This window comes from Pteropus alecto, unplaced genomic scaffold, assembly GCF_000325575.1.
Source record: "Pteropus alecto unplaced genomic scaffold, ASM32557v1 scaffold124, whole genome shotgun sequence".
NCBI lineage: Eukaryota > Metazoa > Chordata > Mammalia > Chiroptera > Pteropodidae > Pteropus > Pteropus alecto.
The window spans coordinates 319457-338800 of NW_006435779.1; the positions used below are offsets into that span (position 1 = coordinate 319457).

The following is a 19344-nucleotide window of genomic DNA, read 5'->3' on the forward strand; positions in this document are numbered from 1 at the left end:
ATGAACATACGTCAACTAATAAAGACCACATATGACAAGCACACAGCTAACACCATACTCAATGCTAAAAAGCTAAAAACTTTTTTTGTTATGATCAGAAACAAGACAAAGATATCCATTTAAAACACTTTTACTCAATGTAGTATTGGAAGTCCTAGCCACAGCAGTAAGAAAGAAAAAGAAATAGAGCAAGCATCTAAATTGGAAAGGAAGAAGTAAAATTGTCACTATTTGCAGATGACATAATACTGTATATAGAAAACCCTAAAGACTCCACCAAAAAAACTATTAGAACTGATAACTGAATTCAGTAAAGTTGCAAGATACAAAATTCATATACAGAAATCCATTGTGTTTCCATACACTAATAACAAATGATCAGAGGAAAAATTAACAAAACAATAATATTTACAATTGCATCAAAAAGAATAAAATATCTAGGAATAAATTTAACCAAGCAGGTGAAAGGCCTGTACTCTGAAAACTACAAGACACTGAAGAAAGAAATTGAAGAGGACACCAATAAATGAAAGCACAGATTGTGCTCATAGGTTGGAAAGATTAATATCATTAAAAAGAAATCTATAAATTCAATGTAATCTCTATCAAAATGTCAATGGTATTCTTCTCAGAACTAGAAACAAATAATCCTAAAATTTATATGAAACTACAAATGACCTCAAATAGCCAAAGCAATCTTCAGAAAAAAGAACAAAGTTGAAGGTATCACACTCATTGATTTCAAATTATAATAATCAAAACAGTATGTATGGTACTGTCACAAAGACATACACATAGATCAATGGAACAGAAAAGAGAGTCCAGAAATAAATCCTCTCTTATATGGTCAATTAATCAAAAGAGGAAAGAATATACAATGGAGAAATGACAGTCTCTTCAATAACTGGTGTTGGGAAAACTGGATAGCCATATGTGAAAGAATGAAGCTAGACCACTCTCTTACACCATATACAAACAAACAAATAAACAAACAAGCAAACAACAACAACAAAAAACCCTCAAAATGGAGTAAAGCATAAATGTCAGACCTGAAACCATAAAACTCCTAGGAGAAAACATGAGGTAGTAAACCCTTTGACTTAGGTCTTAGCAATATCTTTTTGGATAAGTCTCTTTGAGCAAAGGGAAAAAATAAACAAATGGGACTACATCAAACTAAAAAACTTCTCCACAGTGAAGAAAACCATCAACAACAACAAAAAAGACAACTGAGTGGGAGAAGATATTCTAAAATTATATACCGATAAGGGGTTAATATCCAAAAATATAAGAAAATTATAAAACTCAACATCAAAAAAATTAGAAAAACCAATCTGGTTAAAAAATGGGCAGAAGACATGAAGAAACATTTTTCAAAAGAAGACATACAGATAGCTAACAGATATATGAAAAGATGTTCAGCATCACTAATCATCAGGGAAATGCAACTCAAAACTGCAATGAAATTCCACCTCACACCTGACACAATGACTTATATAAAGTCAACAAATAAGAAATGTTGGTGAGGATGTAGAGAAAAAGAAACTCGTGCACTGTTGGGGGGATTGTAAATTGATTCAGCCACTGTAGAAAACAGTATAAAAATCCCTCAAAAAATTAAAAATAGAACTACCACTTCTTGGTATTTATCCAAAGAAAACAAAAACACTAACTCAAAAAGATATATGTACTCCTATTATTTACAATATTATTACAATATTATTTACAGCATTATTTACAATAGCCAAGATATGGAAGCAACTTAAATGTCCATCAATAAATGAATAAAGAAAATTTGTTGTATATATCTAATGGAATATTGCTTAGCAATAAAAAAGAATGAAATCCTGACATTTGTGACAACACAGATGGACCAAAAAGTGAATAAGTCAGACAGAGAAAGACAAATGATGTATACTTCCACTTATATGTGGACTCTGGGCGGGGTAGGGGTGGGAACAAGACGAATGAACAAACAAAACAAAAATGGACTCATAGAAACAGAACAAACCGAAGGTTCCCAGAGGGAAGAGGGATGGGAGGATGGGTGAAAAAAAGGTGATTAAGAGGTACAAGATTCTAGCTGTAAAATAAATAAGCCATGGCGATGTAGTATATAGCTTGGGGAATATAGTCAATAATATTGTAATAATTTTGCACAGTGACGGTTACTAGATTTAGTGTGGTGATCACATGCAAGGTACATAAATGTCAAATCACTATGTTGTGCACCTGAAACTAATATAATATTGTATGCCAACTATATTTTAATAAAAATTAAAATGATAAATGAAGTAGTGAATTACAAAATAATAGAGAAAATCTGTGAAACCAAAATTTGGTTTCATGAAAATATTAACAAAACTGACAAACCTTTAGCTGACTAACCAAGAAAAAAAAACAAAAACAGAAAACTTGTTACAATTATAAATGAAAGAGGAGAGATTATACCAATTTTACAGAAATGAAAAGGATCATAAGTAAATACTATGATGAATTACATGACAACAAATAAGATAACCTAGATGAAATAGACAAATTGCTAGAAATATACAATGACTCATTGAGAAATAGGAAATCTGAACAAACCAATTATCAGTAAAGAGGCAGAATCAGTAATCAAAAATTTCCCAACAAATTAAAAACCAGGACCAGAGAGTTTTCCTGGTGAATTCAACCAAACATTTTAAAAAGAATTAATGCCAATTCTTCTCACACTCTTCCAAAAATTGAAAATGAGGAAATACACCCCAAACTCATTTTATGAGACTAGCATTACCCTAAAACCTAAGCCAAATAAGAAAACTATAGACCAATATCCCTGATGAATATAGATACAAAATTTATCAAAAAAATACTTGCAAACAAAATTCAAAAGCACATTACAAGGATCATGTACTGTGGCCAAGTAGGAGTCATCTCTGTATGCAAGGATGGTTTAATATATGCAAATCAATAAATGATACACCATATTAATAGAATTAATTATAAAAATCACATAATCATCTCAATAGATGCAGAAAAAGCTTTAGGCAAGATTCAACACCTTTCATAATAAAAACACTCAACAAATTAGAAATAGAAGAAAGTTATGTTAACATTATAAAGGCTATATATGGCAAGCCCACAGCTAACATCATAATGGTGAAAGACTTAAAGCTTTTCCTCTACAATCAGGAAAAAGACAAGGTTGCCCACCCTAGCCACTTCTACTCAGCATAGTACTGAAAGTCCTACCCCAAGCAATTAGCTAAGAAAAAGAAATAAAGAGCATCTAAACTGGAAAGGAAGAAGTAAAATGAGCTCTGTTCATAGATGACATGATCGTGATCTTATATGTAGAAAACCCTAAAAATTCCACTGAAATACTGTTAGAATTAGCAAACAAATTCAGTAAAGTTGCAGGAAACAAAATCAGCATACGAAAATCAGTTGCATTTCTGTACACTAAAAATGTGCAATCCAAAAACAGAAATGAGGGAAGAATCTCATTTACGATAGCATTGGAAAGAATAAAATATTTGGTAATAAACTTAACCAAAGAGGTAAGAGACCCGTACACCAAAAAGTATAAAATATTGCTAAAAGAAATTAAAGAAGACATACTATGTTCATGGATTTGAAGAGTTAATATTGTTAAAATGGTCATATTACCCAAAGCAATCTACAGATTCAGTGTAATTTTTAACAAAAGCCCAACCTTGTTTTTACAGAAATAGAAAAAAGCAGTTCTAAATTAATATAAAACCACCAAGGCCCCTGTTAGCCAAACCAGTCTTGAAAATAACAAAGCTGGAGGCCTCATACTTCCTGATTTCAAAACATATTACAAAGCTGTAGTAATCAAAGCAGTATGGTGTTGGCATAAAGACAGACATATAAAACAACAGAATAGAGATCTCAGAAATAAACCCAACTAATCTTCAAGAAAGTGCCAAGAATATATAGTGAGAGAAAGATTATCTCTTCAATAAATTGTGTTGGAAACTAAATATCCATGAGCAAAAGACTGAAATTGGACCTTTATTTAAACCACATATGAACATTGCATAGATGGAGGTATGAACAAAACTATCTCCATCTTTGTGTCTTGTCATGCTGTGACCTTTGACCAATCTCACTGTCCTTAGTAAGCATCTCAAAGCTTGCTAGTTGATGATTATCTGTGTTCCTTAAAATGTAGCCATAAATATTTTTGTTAGTTATAGCCAGAATGGCATGGCAACTGAAATAAATATCAAACTGGTAATAGTATCAGTAGTGGCCCCTGGTGCTACTGCATTCTTTGTCCCTTTGTCTTGTTAATCATTAGCACACAAGTTATACTAACAGGAGTCTGATAATGGAGAATAATTTGCACAAAACTGCTGGGCTGTCTGTCCACTCTGGCCCAATCTTCCCATAAGTAAATTACCCTATAATACATTATAATACATTATATATATATGGAGTTGCCGCCTTCGTCTTTCAGTCTGAAGATACCTTGTTGTTACAGTAGCCATTACACCTTTGTCAGACAAACATCAATTCAAGATGAATTAAAGACTTAAATGTAATACCAGAAATTGTAAACCTAGAAAAAAACACAGAGGAAAAGCTTCGTCACATTGGTCTTGGCAATGATTTCTTGGATATGATACCAAAATCACAGGCAACAAAAGCCAAAATAGACAAGTGCTGCGCTGCAAAGAAAATAATCAGCGGGGTGAGAAGGCAGCTTACAGGATGGGAGAAGATATTTGCAAACCATGTTATCCAAAATATAAGGAACTCCCACAACTTAACAGCAGAAATCTACAAATAACCCAATTTAAAAATGGGCAAAAGACTTGAATAGATATTTCTCTAAAGATGACATACAAATGGACAACAGGTATTTGAAAAGATGTTCAGCATCATCAGGGAAATGCAAGTCAAACCAGCAATGAGATATTCCCTCACACTTGTTAGGATGGCCATTATCAAACAAAACAAAACTAACAAACAAAAACAGAAAAAAACAAGCGCTGGCAATGAGGTGAGCAAATCGGAACCCTTGTGTACTGTTGGTGGGAACATAACATGGTGCAGCCACTACAGAAAACAGTATGGAGGTTGCTCAAAACATTAAACAGAGAACTACATATGATCCAGCAATCTAATTTCTGGGTATTTATCCGAAAGAATTGGAATCAGGACCTCAAAGAGATATCTGCACTCCCTTGTTCATTGTTCACTATAGCCAAAGGGTAGAAATAACCTAAATGTCTACCAACAAATAAATGGATAAAGAAAACATGGCATATACATACAATGGAATATTATTCAACTTTAAAAAATAAGAAATTCTAGTCATATACTACACCATGGTAAACCTGGAGGACATTATACTAAGTGAAATCAGCCAGTCACAGAAGGACAAATACTGCATGATTCCACTTATATGAGACATCAAAAGTAATCAAACTAATTGAAGCAGAAAGTAGAATGGTGGTTGCCAGGAGCTGGGGGGAAAGGGGAAATGGGAAGTTGCTGTTCAGTGGGTATAAATTTCAGTCATGGAAGATGAAAAAGTTTTAGAGATCTGCTCTGCACCATTGTGCTTATGGTTAATAAGACTGCAATGTAATGATCACATTATATGTTTTACCATAATAAAAATAAAAGGATATATGCTCTTAACAATTTACAAAACAAAAAACGAATCAGTTTTCTCTGCATTCTCCACCAACCTCAGCTCAGAAACTCTAGGCAGGTCTGGCTTGGTCTCAGAACATCATTCTCCCAGATGTCTAAAGTTCTTTTACTTAGCATTATTTTTTAACAAAGTTTTTATCATACACTTTATACTGACCACACAAATAAGTCGGATAGAGATATAACAGACCCACAGATTTCTAAGCACAGAAGCCCAATTCAGTCCTTTTGTATGTTTTGTAAAATGGGCCACAATGCTCCACTCCTTCTGTCATCCTACCCTTGGGATATGACTGCCATTAGGAAATGAAGTCCATTTCCCCATGACCTGAAGCTGGACTGGCCATGTGCCTTGCTCTGGCCAATAGGATGCAGTGGATACGATGTGTTCATTCTGCTCTCCCTTCTAGGACCCTGCCACCAACACAAGAACAAGCTTGGGCGGTCTCACTGAAGGGGCTAACCTAGACCAGCCAGCCCCCAGCTGGCCTGGCAGCTGACTGCAGACACTTAAGTGAGCCGAGGTGAAGTACAAGAAATCTCCCCACATGTGGCAGACACCTTTGTTTCTGCCTTCCCAGCACCCACTTTCCCTGCTTCTGGGAATAATACTGACATTTTACTAAGGAACAACCTTCTCTCTCTTTCCAGAAATGTAGGTTGAATATAGTTGACTCTGCCCTTGGCTCCAGAGGTGGGCACATGTCCAAGCCTTGGCCATTCAGAGCATGCCTCCCCTGGCCATTGACTGGTTCATGATGCCACCAGAGCCAGTAAAATACAAGTCAAGGACTTATGTGAAAACTGCTGGTGAAGCACTCCCCTTTCAATGAGAATGTTAAAAAGACAAAAATTTAGACCAGAGCTACTGTGCAGCAAACTTGTCATTATGAGGAGAAATCCTACCCCAGAATGAAGCAACAGATGGTGACAATGTTAATGACATAATTTGAGCCTCTGGAGCAGTCAACTATGGCTAAAGAAAGCTATGGTGGACGCTGGACTTTAATTTTTGGGGGGCTTTTTTGCTTAAACCAGATCGAATTATTACTATTGCTTATAAGATGTTCTAATACATTCCACGTCCTTTCCTTTATGCACTGTTAAATGGCAAGCAGAACAATTCATATGAAGTTGAAGAACAGGTAAACTAATCTATGATGATAGATTGTCCATGGGGCATGGGGTCACTGACTAGAAAGGGGCAGGAGAGAAACTCCTGGGGTGATGCTGGTGTCTATCTTGATTAAGATATAACCTGTATTACATATGACATATATAACATAATCTATATATTATATATGATACAACTTGTGTGAGTTACACAAGTTAAATCAAAGCTTACCAAGCAGTCCTCTTAAGATCTGTGCATTTCACTGTATATAGTTATACATCAATTCTCAAAATATTACAATCATGATTCCTTTACTCCCCAATACATGCCTGATGGGGCCACTTGTAAGGTTAGATTCATCTGCTCAGGCCTAACCTTCCTGTTACCTTTCACCCCACACACCTTGGCTTTCACTGGGAGTGTTGGGACTTGTGGCAGTTTTAAAATAGAGCCATACATTAGCTGAGGGGTGGGTCTCAGCTCCGCCACCCCTGCCCTTGAATCTGGATAGGCTCGTGACTGTTGAGTCCAATCAAGTCAGTGGCAGCAATGTGATGAGACTTTCTAGGCTGAGTGATGAAAGGCGTTACTACACTTGCCTTGTTTGCTGGCATTCTCACTCAGCATCGTGAGCTGCTACAGAGAAAAGTCCAAGTCCCCAAGCCTCTGTATGCAGGTGCCTGGTCAGCACTGCCAGGAAAGCAGCTGCCAGCCTTCTTGGCCCAGGCATCAGCCATAGCAGTGAGAAGCCAGCTAGCAGTATTAGATCCCTACCAAGCTGTCCCAGCTCCCGCCAGTCCTCTGACCTATAGCCACGTCTGCACTTGAGAACCCTTTCTGGATCCCTGACCTGCATAATCCATGAGCATAACGAATGGTGGGGATTTCCTGCCATTCAGTTTTGGTATGATGTGTGACCCAGCCTCAGACACCTGTGATGGGACCCATACACTCCTGGCCTTACCTCACAACGTCCACTGATGCGGCCCCTGACTTGAAGAAATCAGTGGAGTCTTCCACCTCCAGGACATTGGGGAGAATTCGCTTCCAGGCATTCTGAAAAATAGGGGAGCTGGGAGCAGCTGTCATCCAAATGAGAGCGGCCCCTGACATGTGGATAGACAGCCTGGTATCAGGCTGGGCTCTTGGTCTACTCCGAGGTATAGCTGCTTTTAGGAGCCTGAAGGTCCTAGAGTGACCAGCTCCTGGGAAGGAGAAGATGCCACAGCCCAGGGACACTTGGTCGCTGTCCTCACATCCACCTCATCTCAACCCCCAGCTTCCCTGGGGTCCCTATGGCAGTCCAAGGGTGGCAGGAAGATGAACATGCAGGAGCTGAAGGTGTGGCTTGGGGCTGGGAAAGCAAGGCCCAGCTCCTTCTGAGCCTCCCTCACTCCTGGCCTCACCTTGGTGTTATTGTCTAGGTTTGAATATCCCCAGTGTGACACTGATGTGTGGGTGTTGCAATGTGAAAAGAAGAGCAAAATGGGGGGGGCGGGTAGTTCTGTGGGTGAAGACAAAGCACACAGGTGAGGCTCAGGAGGCCTGGGTCTTGTCCTTACTGAGTGGCTAGCTGGTTCTGTATCTTCTGTCTCCAGACCTGTGGAGGGCAATGGTGCCTGCCAGATGGCCTAGTGGGTGAGCATGGAAAGAGCAGTGCAACTGAATGGGCAGCACCCATCCAGTCTCCTAAGAAGGCTGTCTGGTAGTCAAAATGGAACGACTGTTCTCTGGGCAAGCTCCCAGCCAGACCTGTCAGGACAGGAGCTGGGAAGGGCCTCAGGCTCCAGGCCACATCCCGTTGCTGAATGTGGAGTTGGCAGGCCCAACTATGACCAGCCTCCCATGACGTCTAGCCCAACCTTTATCTGGACCCCTCTTTTTTTCTTAGAAAGGTGTCATGGATCTACCCTTTCCATCCTCAATGTGATCATCAACAGACATAGTGAACTAATCTCTACCACCACTCGATTGCTGCCTGCCTTCCACACCTCTGCCCACAGGCAACACTCTTCCCTGAACCCCGAGCTCATATTTAAATCCTGGGCATCCTTAAGGGGTAATTTCTGTGTCACCTCTTCCCTGAAACCTTCACTGACTGCTTTTCTGGCAGGGGTTACCCTCTTCAGACTCATGTGGCCTGGAGTCACCGGTCACCTGCTGGTGTGTGGGCATGCCACCGTACGATGCCTGAAAGATGCACCAGCCCTTATTCGATGTGTGTGGAACTTCTGAGAGGCAGTGCATTCAATGTGTATGGAACTTCTGAGAGGCAGTGCTACACATTCTCTTTAGATCCCAGCTTAATCTCTGACAAGCCATAGAGATGCAGATACCCTATCGATGCCTCTGTTTCCTCATCTGTGCAAGGGGCTAACAGCTGTGGGAAGATTCCTTGTGTGAGGCAGGCTCTTGGAGTACAGAAGTTGCTCAGTAAACTTGGTGTTTGTGACACCTGCAATACTCTACACAGCCTCGGCTCAGGAGAATGTAAGCCTGGGCTGGTTGCACATGACCTGCCCCAGCCCATGGTGGGTGCTTGGTGGGTTCTGCTGAATGGGGAACATGGGTTGACCCCTGCTATAGCCACCAGACTGGACCCTCTCTACCAATACTGATGGACTACAACCACCGCACACTGGCCTTTCCTCCCCGGCCATCTCACCTCTATCCCATTTACCTCCAGGCCATGCATCTCAAAAAGACCCAGCCTTGCTGTGATCAACAGTCTTAATGATAACAATGCTAATGACCAAGAGGCCATATAGGTAGCAGTGGAGGTGAGGACGCCAGCCCCAGCACTGCCCTCATTAGCCATGACTCCACCTCAGCCCATGTTCCTCAGCTAGGAAATGAAGATAATAAAAGCACCTACTTCATGGAGTTGTTATAGTAATTAAATACACCATTGTTTCTGAAGTGTTTAGAACTTGGCATACATACGAACTCTAGAAGTATCTGCTTCTTTTGAGGACAGGCTCATTGCCAACATTTATTGAATTCCTAACAGATGCTACTAAATCGATGCTTTTCATATGCATTCTCTCATCCACCACTTACAACACCCATGGAGGTAAGGTTTATTCTTTCCATTTCACAGATGAAGGACACAGTTACAGCAGCTTTTGACTCAGGTCTAGCTCTACAAACATATGACCTCACCCCTCCCCACGTGCCACTCTATTATAAGTTCCAGAAGGCCAGTTAGTCCAGCTGCCCCTATAACCCCAGGGCAGGCATAGGGCTGGCCCCAGAGAAATTGCTCCAAGAATATTTTGTGAATGAATAGGCTTTTTTTTTTTTAAACAGACATTCAAAAAGTTCAGCTTCCAACTAAGGAAGTTCTTGGTGCCCTCTGGAGCAGTGCAAGCTCCTTGTGTCCCTCTCTTATTGAGTTCTGCCATCTGCCCTTGTCATCAACATCCACAGTTACCAACGTGGCCTGGCCCTCTTCTTTCCATCATGACCTTCCTCCCTGGACTCCTCCCCTCTTAGGCCCTCACATTTGCTGTTCCTTCTCTCTCATAGGTCTTTCCCCAGATATTCTCTCTCCAGTCAGGTCTCCACTCAAGCCTTCCCCTCCTCCCACATAGGGAAGCCTTCCCTGATTATTCCTTCTAAAGTTATCCCCCAGCCTCCAGCGACCTCGTTCCTATCAACTTGTTATTTCGCTCACAGCACTTCTCCCTGTCTAAAACTATTCTGTTAATTTGCTTAGTTGTTCATTGGCTTTCCTCTCCATGAGAGGGGATACTTCACGATAGCAGGAACAGTGCTTATCATCACATTTCTAGTGTCTGGCTTAGCATCCAACTTTTGGTAGGAGCTCAATTAGTATTTCTTAAATAATAGTTGAATACATGATTGAATGATTGAATGGCTGACAATCCACTCGACATCATCCATTCAATAAGACTAAGTATCATTATTACCATGCCTTTCAGGGAGAGGGTGATGGGGGAAGCAGGGAGGCCAGGAAGAATTTTGGGAAGTGACCACATACGGGACTCAGGTGGAAGAGACTGAGTCTGAGAGAAGGAAACACTGCCCAGCATCATGAAGGGGGAACTGGATTGGAGTCTGGGTCTGCCCGATTATGACACTTGCGCTGGTCATATTGTAAGGTGCTCCTTCTTTGGGAGCCTTTCTGGAAGTGCACATGTTCTATAACGAGATCATGAGCTTGGCACCTGACTCAGCTATTCCAGGGGCTTCTGTTTCATTGGTCCATTGTTGACAATGAATCCCTAGGAGAGTCAAACCCAGCTGGCCAAATCCCAGGGTCCCAGTGGTAGAGGGAGAAGGAGCAAGGGAACATATAAAGCCCCAAGACAGGATAGAACCAACACTATGCCTGGCTAAGGCCAGCACATACATCAACAGAAAATGTGCACAGCCTGACTCCAGTGAGTGTGATTCACAAAAACATGTGCAATGCAGGACCTGCTCAACCAGACAGTAGCCTTGAAGTGGTCTCTTACCCGCACAGCCTCCCTGGTGACCAGCTCTGCCTCTGTCAGCTCTAGGGTGTCGTTGTCTTCTCCCCCGAAGAACTTCGAGGCTGGGATCATCTTGCCATCTTCCAGCTGGATGTTCTTTACCAGCAGCTGCACAAGGAAGGATTTTACAGTGCCTATGTTTGCCCTTATGGCAGGGAGGAGAGCAATTCCACAGAGAGCACTGTACTTCATCTCCAACTCTCATCATAAGAAAGGCACAGGGAGTTTCAGATGAATGATGAGGAGAGGAGTTAAGGCTGGGGAGGCTGCTGAGCTCATGCTTACTTTTTCCTATCACTCACCCCACCATGCTCTCGCTTTCTTTTTAAGTGTAATGACTTTATTATTTCTATAAAACTGTTGCTCACTCATTAGACAAAATAACTCAAGCACTATTTTGAAATCCAATTGAGAAAACAACTAATTACCCAGTAGCCCCATTCCGGAAACCCCATGGGAACATCTGGTGAAGGTCATAGACACACCTCTCAGGGCCAGGGATGGGAAGAGGAGCAGATGTATTTATAGATAGAGGAGAACAAGTCTATTTGATAAGAGGTCTATAAGAATGGCATATTCTATACATGCCCTAACAGAACTGGAGCCAGGTTCCCTGCCTGACCCCCACACTGATGCCTTTTGAAGATGTCCTAGAGTTTTCTGTGGGCTAAAATCCAGCCTGACTCAGCTGGGAGTTCCCAAGAAATTCTTCAGCCTAGGGTGTCCACCAAGGCTGCCTCTTTTGCTTTGCTGTCCCTGTGGATATCACAGAGGATACAGTCAGTGCTCCCCACCAGGTCCCTTCCCAGCTGGAGCCTCCATCCTCCAGCTGCTGCAAGGGTGAGCTCTTAGTGGCCTAATTCTGCGCCCCCACCCCCGATGTTGCCAGATAAGCATGGCTGTGTACAGAGAGACCCAGGGGCTATGCCTCATTGCCCTCCTCCCTACTCTGGGGGAGCAGAAACTGAAGACTGAGTGATATAAGGATGCCAGGATATAATCAGCAGATGCAAGTCACACTGCAGAGCCTACCCTGGGATCGGATGGAGGTTGGGCTGCTCCAGAACCCTTATCTTCACTTAGCATTGTCCTCTGTCCTAGCCTGCTTCTGAGTGGTATGTGAATTTCCAGAGTGCTCCTTCTATAAATCATGTGCACAAGATCTACCATCTCAGGAGCTTCTCTTAGGGAATCTGACCCAAGACAGATCTGGTCTTCCAATTGCTTTTATCAATCATAAATATCTAAAACACCCAATCACCATAAATCACAGACATTTACGATAGCCTTGGGGCCTCTGAAGGCAGAGCATGGAAAAGTGGGCACCCAGAGTGAGCTCACAACAGTCCCAAGCAAAGCCATGCCACATAATATCTGGCATCTACACACTGATGCAGCCAAGGGTTCAACATCCATAGGGTTTGTTGAAATTTCCTAATGTGCTTGCCCTGGACATGCCCTGCCTGTCCTCCTTCTTCCCTACCCTTGGTATCTTAAGGCCTAGATCTGCTCAACGACTACACAGAGTAAGTATTAATAGTGGAGTGCTATGGACAACTGGTGAGCCTCAGAGACAGAATTTTAGGGTTTGAAACCCAGACCTTCCACAAATGAGCTTGGGTGACCTTGAATGGGTTATTTAAATTTCTATGCTTCGGTTTTCTCCTCTGAAAAATGGGTATAATACTAATACATATCTTATAGGGTTGTTGGGAGAATTAAATTTAATACATATAAATTGTTTTAAAACTTCCTGGCACACAGAAAGTGCTCTATAAATATTAGCTGTTGTTCTGAGTTACAGAGTCTGCTAATATGAATCAGAGGACAGGCAGGGGACTCCAAGCACTTTAGAAATTTCAACAAACCCTGTGCTATGTATCTGGCATGGCTCCAAGAGTTCTTAAAAGAGAAGAAAACTGAGTCCCAGAGGTTCAATGACCACAGCCAGTGGTGCTTGGCCACTCTGCAGGACTAATACGAGGCCCCAAGTTCTGGGCTTCCTAGAGAGGGCTTCTTCCTGGTTCTGACACCTCCACAGGACACTCAGCTCTGGGTGGGGCACCTGGTCAGGAAGAGCAAGAGGCTAGCCTTCCTGGAACAGGGAAATGGGCAGACCCAGTGGTTGAGGGCGTAGGCTCCTGGAGCCTGCCATTTTATTTTTTCCTGTTCTCTCCAGAGCAGCCAGGGGTCTAACCACGGGGCCAGAACCCTTGGTCGGGAGTGTGTGTAGCCTCGAGCCTACTGTATGAACATGTAACCCACAGCAGCATCATTACCATTCTGTCATCGTTCCCGAAGAGGATCAGTCCTGCTTTTGTGACTACTCCGGGCCGATGGGCTCCCGGGATCGGCAAAGCTTCTCCCTCAGGCACCAGGCCTGCAGTGTTCAATGTTGAGTTGAAAAATGTCAGCTTCTGTTTGGAAACAGGACAGGAAAACCAGAAGGCAGTGGATGAGAAGAGGCCCCCTCTGCTGGCAGCCTAGGCAGGGCTGAGCAGGGCTAGGAAGATGAGGTAGGGGCCAGGGACAGTGTGACATGAGAGTCACAGCTCTAAGGACTCTGCCTCCTGGAGGAGGCTTGAAGGCTTTGGGAGCCCTCAAGCCCTGTGTGCCCCTAAGATCCCTTGTATTGGCCCATGGTCTCAGACTTCAGGTGGACAGACATTAAGAGAAAATCTGCTGAAGGTACCACAGAGTGAAGACACCTGCCCTGAGGATGAATGCAATCACGGGTCAATTTGCAAAGGCTCTTGTGGTTGCAAGCGCAGCAGAAGGACTCCTAGACACAGTTTGGGCCGTTGGTCAGTGGTCAGGGGTTTGGACAGTCCAGGACTTTGTGGAGGACAAGACAACCCTTTGTGGGGCACCTAAGTCCCTGCTCAGGGCTTGTCAGCCCCTGATACCTCAAGAGAACCTGTGAGCCTCAGAGCTCCCTGTTTTCAGCATCTGGGTTGCCTACTGCCCAGCCCCTGGCTGAGCATGCTGCCCCTACTCATCAGGGCCAAGTCAGAGCTGCATTGGGGTCTCTTCGAGCCCAGGGGTGAGAGTTAAAATATTTTACAACCAATACAGTTCAACTCCAGAGTTGCTGCAGGGCCTGGAGGCCTTGAGCTGTCCTGTCCCTTTACCTTTTAGCTACCAGAGGATAGGCAGGTCTCATGGTCCTGGGGGAGGGGCTGAAGTAGCTGGGGGCACTTGGGTGGGGCTAGGGGTAAGGGCAGTGGCTATTTTCCAATCAGTTCAAACATATTTTGAGATTTATAGTCAGTGGGGCACACCAGTACATCCAGCCCTATCCCAGCCACACATAAACGCACCTGCCCACAAGCCTCTGTCCAAGCGCCTGGCACCTTGTCGTTCCCACGGATCCAGTTATGAATCGCCTCTGCTGGCTGCTCCCAGTTGATCTGTAGGGTAGCACATATCTGTTCAGTCAGTCTATCTCGACACTCTGATCATCTGGGTAACACTTCTACTCTCCCCTCTGGCCCTGATGACCCCAGTAGTGGGTGAAGCTCGGGGGAGGAAGCTGGGAAGTCCAGCTTTATCTCAAACACTAGTTCAAGTCCTGGAGCTGGGTGGGGTCTCTCTCTGGTACCCATGCTCTGGGTGCTTTCTGACTCTCAGTTTTTCACGGATTGAATAAATATAAACTGATGGTTTGGGGAAGACAATGTTCTATTGTTAAGATAGCCAAGACTTTACACAGAGCCCCAAGCACAAAGTGCAGGCCCATCTCATAGTGCCCTGTCAACAGCTTTTCCCAGCTTACAGGATTCGCACAGATCCCCATATAGCACCCCATAAGCCATGAGCAGAGATACAGCCCAGAGGCCACCAGACTCTCCAGCTTGTGACAGCTTTGAGGAACTGAATTATCTGTTGTTCCTCATCTTAGAGACTTCTGGAACTACCACTGATATTTTACACACACACACACACACACACACACACACACACTCACAGAGAGAGAGAGAGAGCGCGAGCGAGAGAGAGAGATCTTTTCCTTAGAGATCTGCCTGCCCATTCTTCCTGAAGAGAAACAGGGAAGAACTCGAAATGGACCCTCATCCCTACCTGTCCTGGTGCCTCATGCCTCCCGCCATCTACAGCTTTGTTCATGGTGTCCCTGCTTGGGCAGCCCTGTCTTCTAGCCTTAAACAATTAAAACCTGGTTGCCCGGCCTGAACCCCAGGATGCCCTCTGTACTCCAGCCTGTGCTCGGGTAATCCTCAGAGTAGGCAGAGCCCTGGCACTCACCTTGGCTGTTTCCTTCTTCTGAATGCCTTCATAGGTGGCTCCTTTCTCAGGCTGAGGGATTCTGGGGGCTTTGCCTTCTGCAATCAGCCTCACAGCCTGCACCTGGGGAGGCCCGGGTCCATTAACATTCCTAGACTTAGAATCCTCCCTTTACTCTCATCCCCTGGGTTCGCACTGAGTCTGGACCCTACCCCACACTAACCATACATGTCTGGCATACAACACCACCCAAGAAATATCTCCTGTATGAAGATGGAGCTAGTGCGAATCCAGTTCCAATTTGTACATTGGGCACAAAACCCCGCCCTCTCTACGACACAAAATTTTAAAAGATTGTACAGAAAATCTTAGATTACACAAAATATAAAGTTCTATATAAGTGTAACACATACACAGATTTCCATGTTTTTATCTAAAACTCTCCCTGCCTGGTATGGAGAATGGATTGTGAGTCCCATGATGGATTTGGAAGTCTGGGATTAAGTAGGAAGTTGTTTCTCTGTTAGAAGAAAGAGGAAGGTTGTGGAAGTAAAAATCAAGGCAAGGGAAAAGGACAGCCAAGGAGTGTAGGCACATTGTGAGGGAGAGCCTGGTGGGAGAGCCCCCGGATACCAAGACTGAGAAAAGATGGGAGTGTCAGAAACACCTAAAGCGGGACTGCCCAGTGGAATGTTCTGTGGCAATATACATATTCTACATCTGCACTGTCCAATACAGTGGCCATCAGCCATGTATAGTCCCTAGTGAGTCCCATGTAGCTAGTGAGACTGAGGAACTCAATTTTTAATTAGAATTCATTTAAATTAATTTAATAGCTGTATGTGACTAGTGGCTGCCTTATTAAACAGTGCAGCCTTGAAGGATATTTTTAGTTGTTTCTGTGAGATGTGCAAAGTAACCCCTTCTCGGTCTCTCATATCAAATCTCCAGCAGAGTCTGCTTTGAGTGGGAGAGAATACAAAGAGGCTTCTTGTTTAACACACCAGAAAAATAAAAGGTGGCAATAGACCAGACTGGTTGAGGGCAAGGGGATAGATGACATCTAGGCAACAGTGAGCACTTTTATGTCATTGTTATGTTTATTGCTATTTCCAAACAGTAAATGCTCTCTTCCTGGAGACCTCCTCCTGTCTGACTTCTGCCTGCTGCTGGAATTCGTGAGAATCAGGAATGTGTCTGCCTTTGGCTATCATTGGCTGGACTCCTCCTGGACCACCAACAGCCCCGCAAATACACCAACCCCTTTAGGATCAGGTCGTACCAGGCCTGCCTGCTGTGTCAAGCTCGAGTGTCTCTGATATCAGCCATTCTTGTGTCTTCCTCTGATTACAGAAGCCTCTTTCCTGTGGAGAATTCAGTCTCAAAGACTACAACTGGATCAGCCTTCCTTCCCAAACTGGCCACAGCAAGAAGCATGTGACTGAGGCTAGCCCATTGGAGTACTCCATCATCCTGGCCAGTGATTGGCTCAGGGTGATCACATGACCCCAAAATTGGCTAATCACAGTGTTTTCTGATTTTTTATTAACCCCTTTCCTGTTTAGGAAAAAAAGGGCCGCTTACTGCTAGTATTAATTTAACTTTACATAAACACACTCTTTGAGGCTGAAGTAAATCGGACTGGTTTTCAATGTGAAAATAAAATATAAAAACTGTTCTTGGAGTTATTTCTAAACAGAACTTGTCTCTAATCCTAATGTAACAGAAGTGTATATGATGATCAGTATTTAATAATTTTTTTCGTGTGATAAATTTCAAAGCACAGAACAACATCATGCATAGGAATGCTACATTTTCTAGGATTTGCATTTTCAGTGCTCAAGAATTACTATATTTTGTAAATGGAGATATCACTACTAAAAAGAGAATGTAATAAATAAGAATGATGTCATTCGTTTCCAAAAGTTATCAATATACTAGAGTGATGCGAAAGTAATAATAAAAGCAAGATATTTCCTGACAAACTTTGGGAGCGAAGTTAGGACTATAATCCACGAGTTATCTTGGGTAAATGCTGAAGCCGCAAATGCTGCAGGTGAGTATTCTTGGGGGAAACGGGAAATGGGTTAATAGAGTCTAGGAGAAAGAGGATTTCTCTTCTTCTGGAATCTAGAGGTACAGGACTTGAGCTACCAGTGACTATCTTTCCTCGTATTTGAAGGCAGGAACCTGAGAATGAAACTAAACAAACAGAAAAGTAGAATCACGAAGAAGAAGAAGAGAGAAATAGAATCCTAGCGATATGGTTTAAGCCTCTGAATTAAGCCATGCTTGACACCACCCTCGCCTTTAGTCTTCGCTATTAAATGAGCCAAAAATGTCCTCTTTTTCACTAAAGCTTTTTGAGTTGGGTTTTGTCATTGTAAACAAGAGTTCTGCCTAATACATTCATTACATGTCCTAATTCTGCCTCTTTGAAACCCTGAAATGAGAGTTCTCTCCCTCCAGAATCCTGGAATTATGGGAACAGATTTCCGGCCAGCTCTGAGCAGCAGGCTGGCCTAGAGAGGGTGTCTGAGATGGAGAATCTCTGCAGGCACACGTGGCATGGCCAGCTCCTAATGCTTACCATTCCTTTGATGCCTTCGGGGAAGAGGAAGCGGTTATACAAAGTGCTCACGGTGTCATCTGGAAGGATCTCACACTCCTTCTGGAGCAGAAGGTCCCCAGTGTCCAGGCCATCATCAGCCCAGAAGATGGTGAACCCCCCCTTTTTATCTCCATGGATGAGGGTCCTAGAGAGTAAAAAAGAAACTCTGAGTCTAGCAGGAAGGACCACAGAGAAGGATGTCCTGGGGACACCCTTCAAGGCCCCCACTATCCTCCAGCACACCCTTTTATCCCCCTCACCCCTTGGGAGGATTGATTCCCACTCTGTCAAGAGTGGGATGGAGAAGGAAAATGTTATTTATTGACACCAACCATGTGCCAGGCTTTGTGGTAAAATCCCTATATGCCTCACGTAACTTAATCTTCCCAACTGGTGTAACAGACATTGCATGCCCCTTTTACAGATAAGGAAACTGAGGCCCAGAGAAGTGAAGAGACATTGGCCAGAGATCTGGGAGTCTGAATTCCACCCAGCCCAGTCTGACTGCAATCCATCTTTTCCCAGCGCAGATGTCTCCCCACCCTGACGATTCGTCTAAACTGCCCCACCCACCAGACATATCACTCCATTTATTGTCTTCTTAGTACTTCTCATAATCCATCATTATCTCTTTCCTAGGTGCTACTAGAAGTATGGCTGTGGTTGGAGGTTAGAGCAGGTTTCTGGGGACATCACCTGGGTTGGTGGCACTGGTGGCTTCCTGGGTGAGGCCTCAGGTGAGCCCTTTAACCTACTCTGTCCCCAAGACCCCCACCATAAGATACGAACACCAACTGCTCACTTTGCAATTTACCGTGGAACTGCAGAGTGCTTAGTGATGCCTATCCCCAGTTCTCTTGAACATTCTTGCTGACTAATAACGCTTCACTAATCTGGTGTGTGGATGTCATCTGGCCACACAGGACAGGTACGTGCGTGATGCCTGTTCCATGGTTCCAAAGAAAAGATCCAGGCTAAGGGAGGACAATGATTCAGGCAGATGGGGGTGTTTCTGCCATCTTACCAGTTGATGGCCGTGGCCCCTCGGTGCCGGGGGAGCAGACTCGGATGGTAGATGATAGAACCATGGTGGGGGGCACTGATGACCTCCATAGGGATAAACTGGCTACAGAAGGGCAGGACGTTGAGCTCAGCACCCAAAGCCTGGTATTTTGCCACCACATCAGGCAGAGCCTGCCCTC

General features: G+C 43.5%; 1 protein-coding gene across 1 annotated transcript in view; it reads right to left on the bottom strand.

Moving 5' to 3' along the window:
• Positions 1–19344, bottom strand: part of ALDH1L1 (aldehyde dehydrogenase 1 family member L1) — a 72430-nt gene that overhangs the window by 37229 nt on the left and 15857 nt on the right. Inside the window, 7 exon segments of the mRNA XM_006911431.2 lie at positions 7755–7846; positions 11272–11397; positions 13569–13706; positions 14610–14699; positions 15553–15654; positions 18122–18287; positions 19167–19344. The exon segment at positions 19167–19344 is cut by the window's right edge and continues 13 nt beyond it. Of these exon segments, the coding sequence (XP_006911493.1) occupies positions 7755–7846; positions 11272–11397; positions 13569–13706; positions 14610–14699; positions 15553–15654; positions 18122–18287; positions 19167–19344 (892 nt within the window).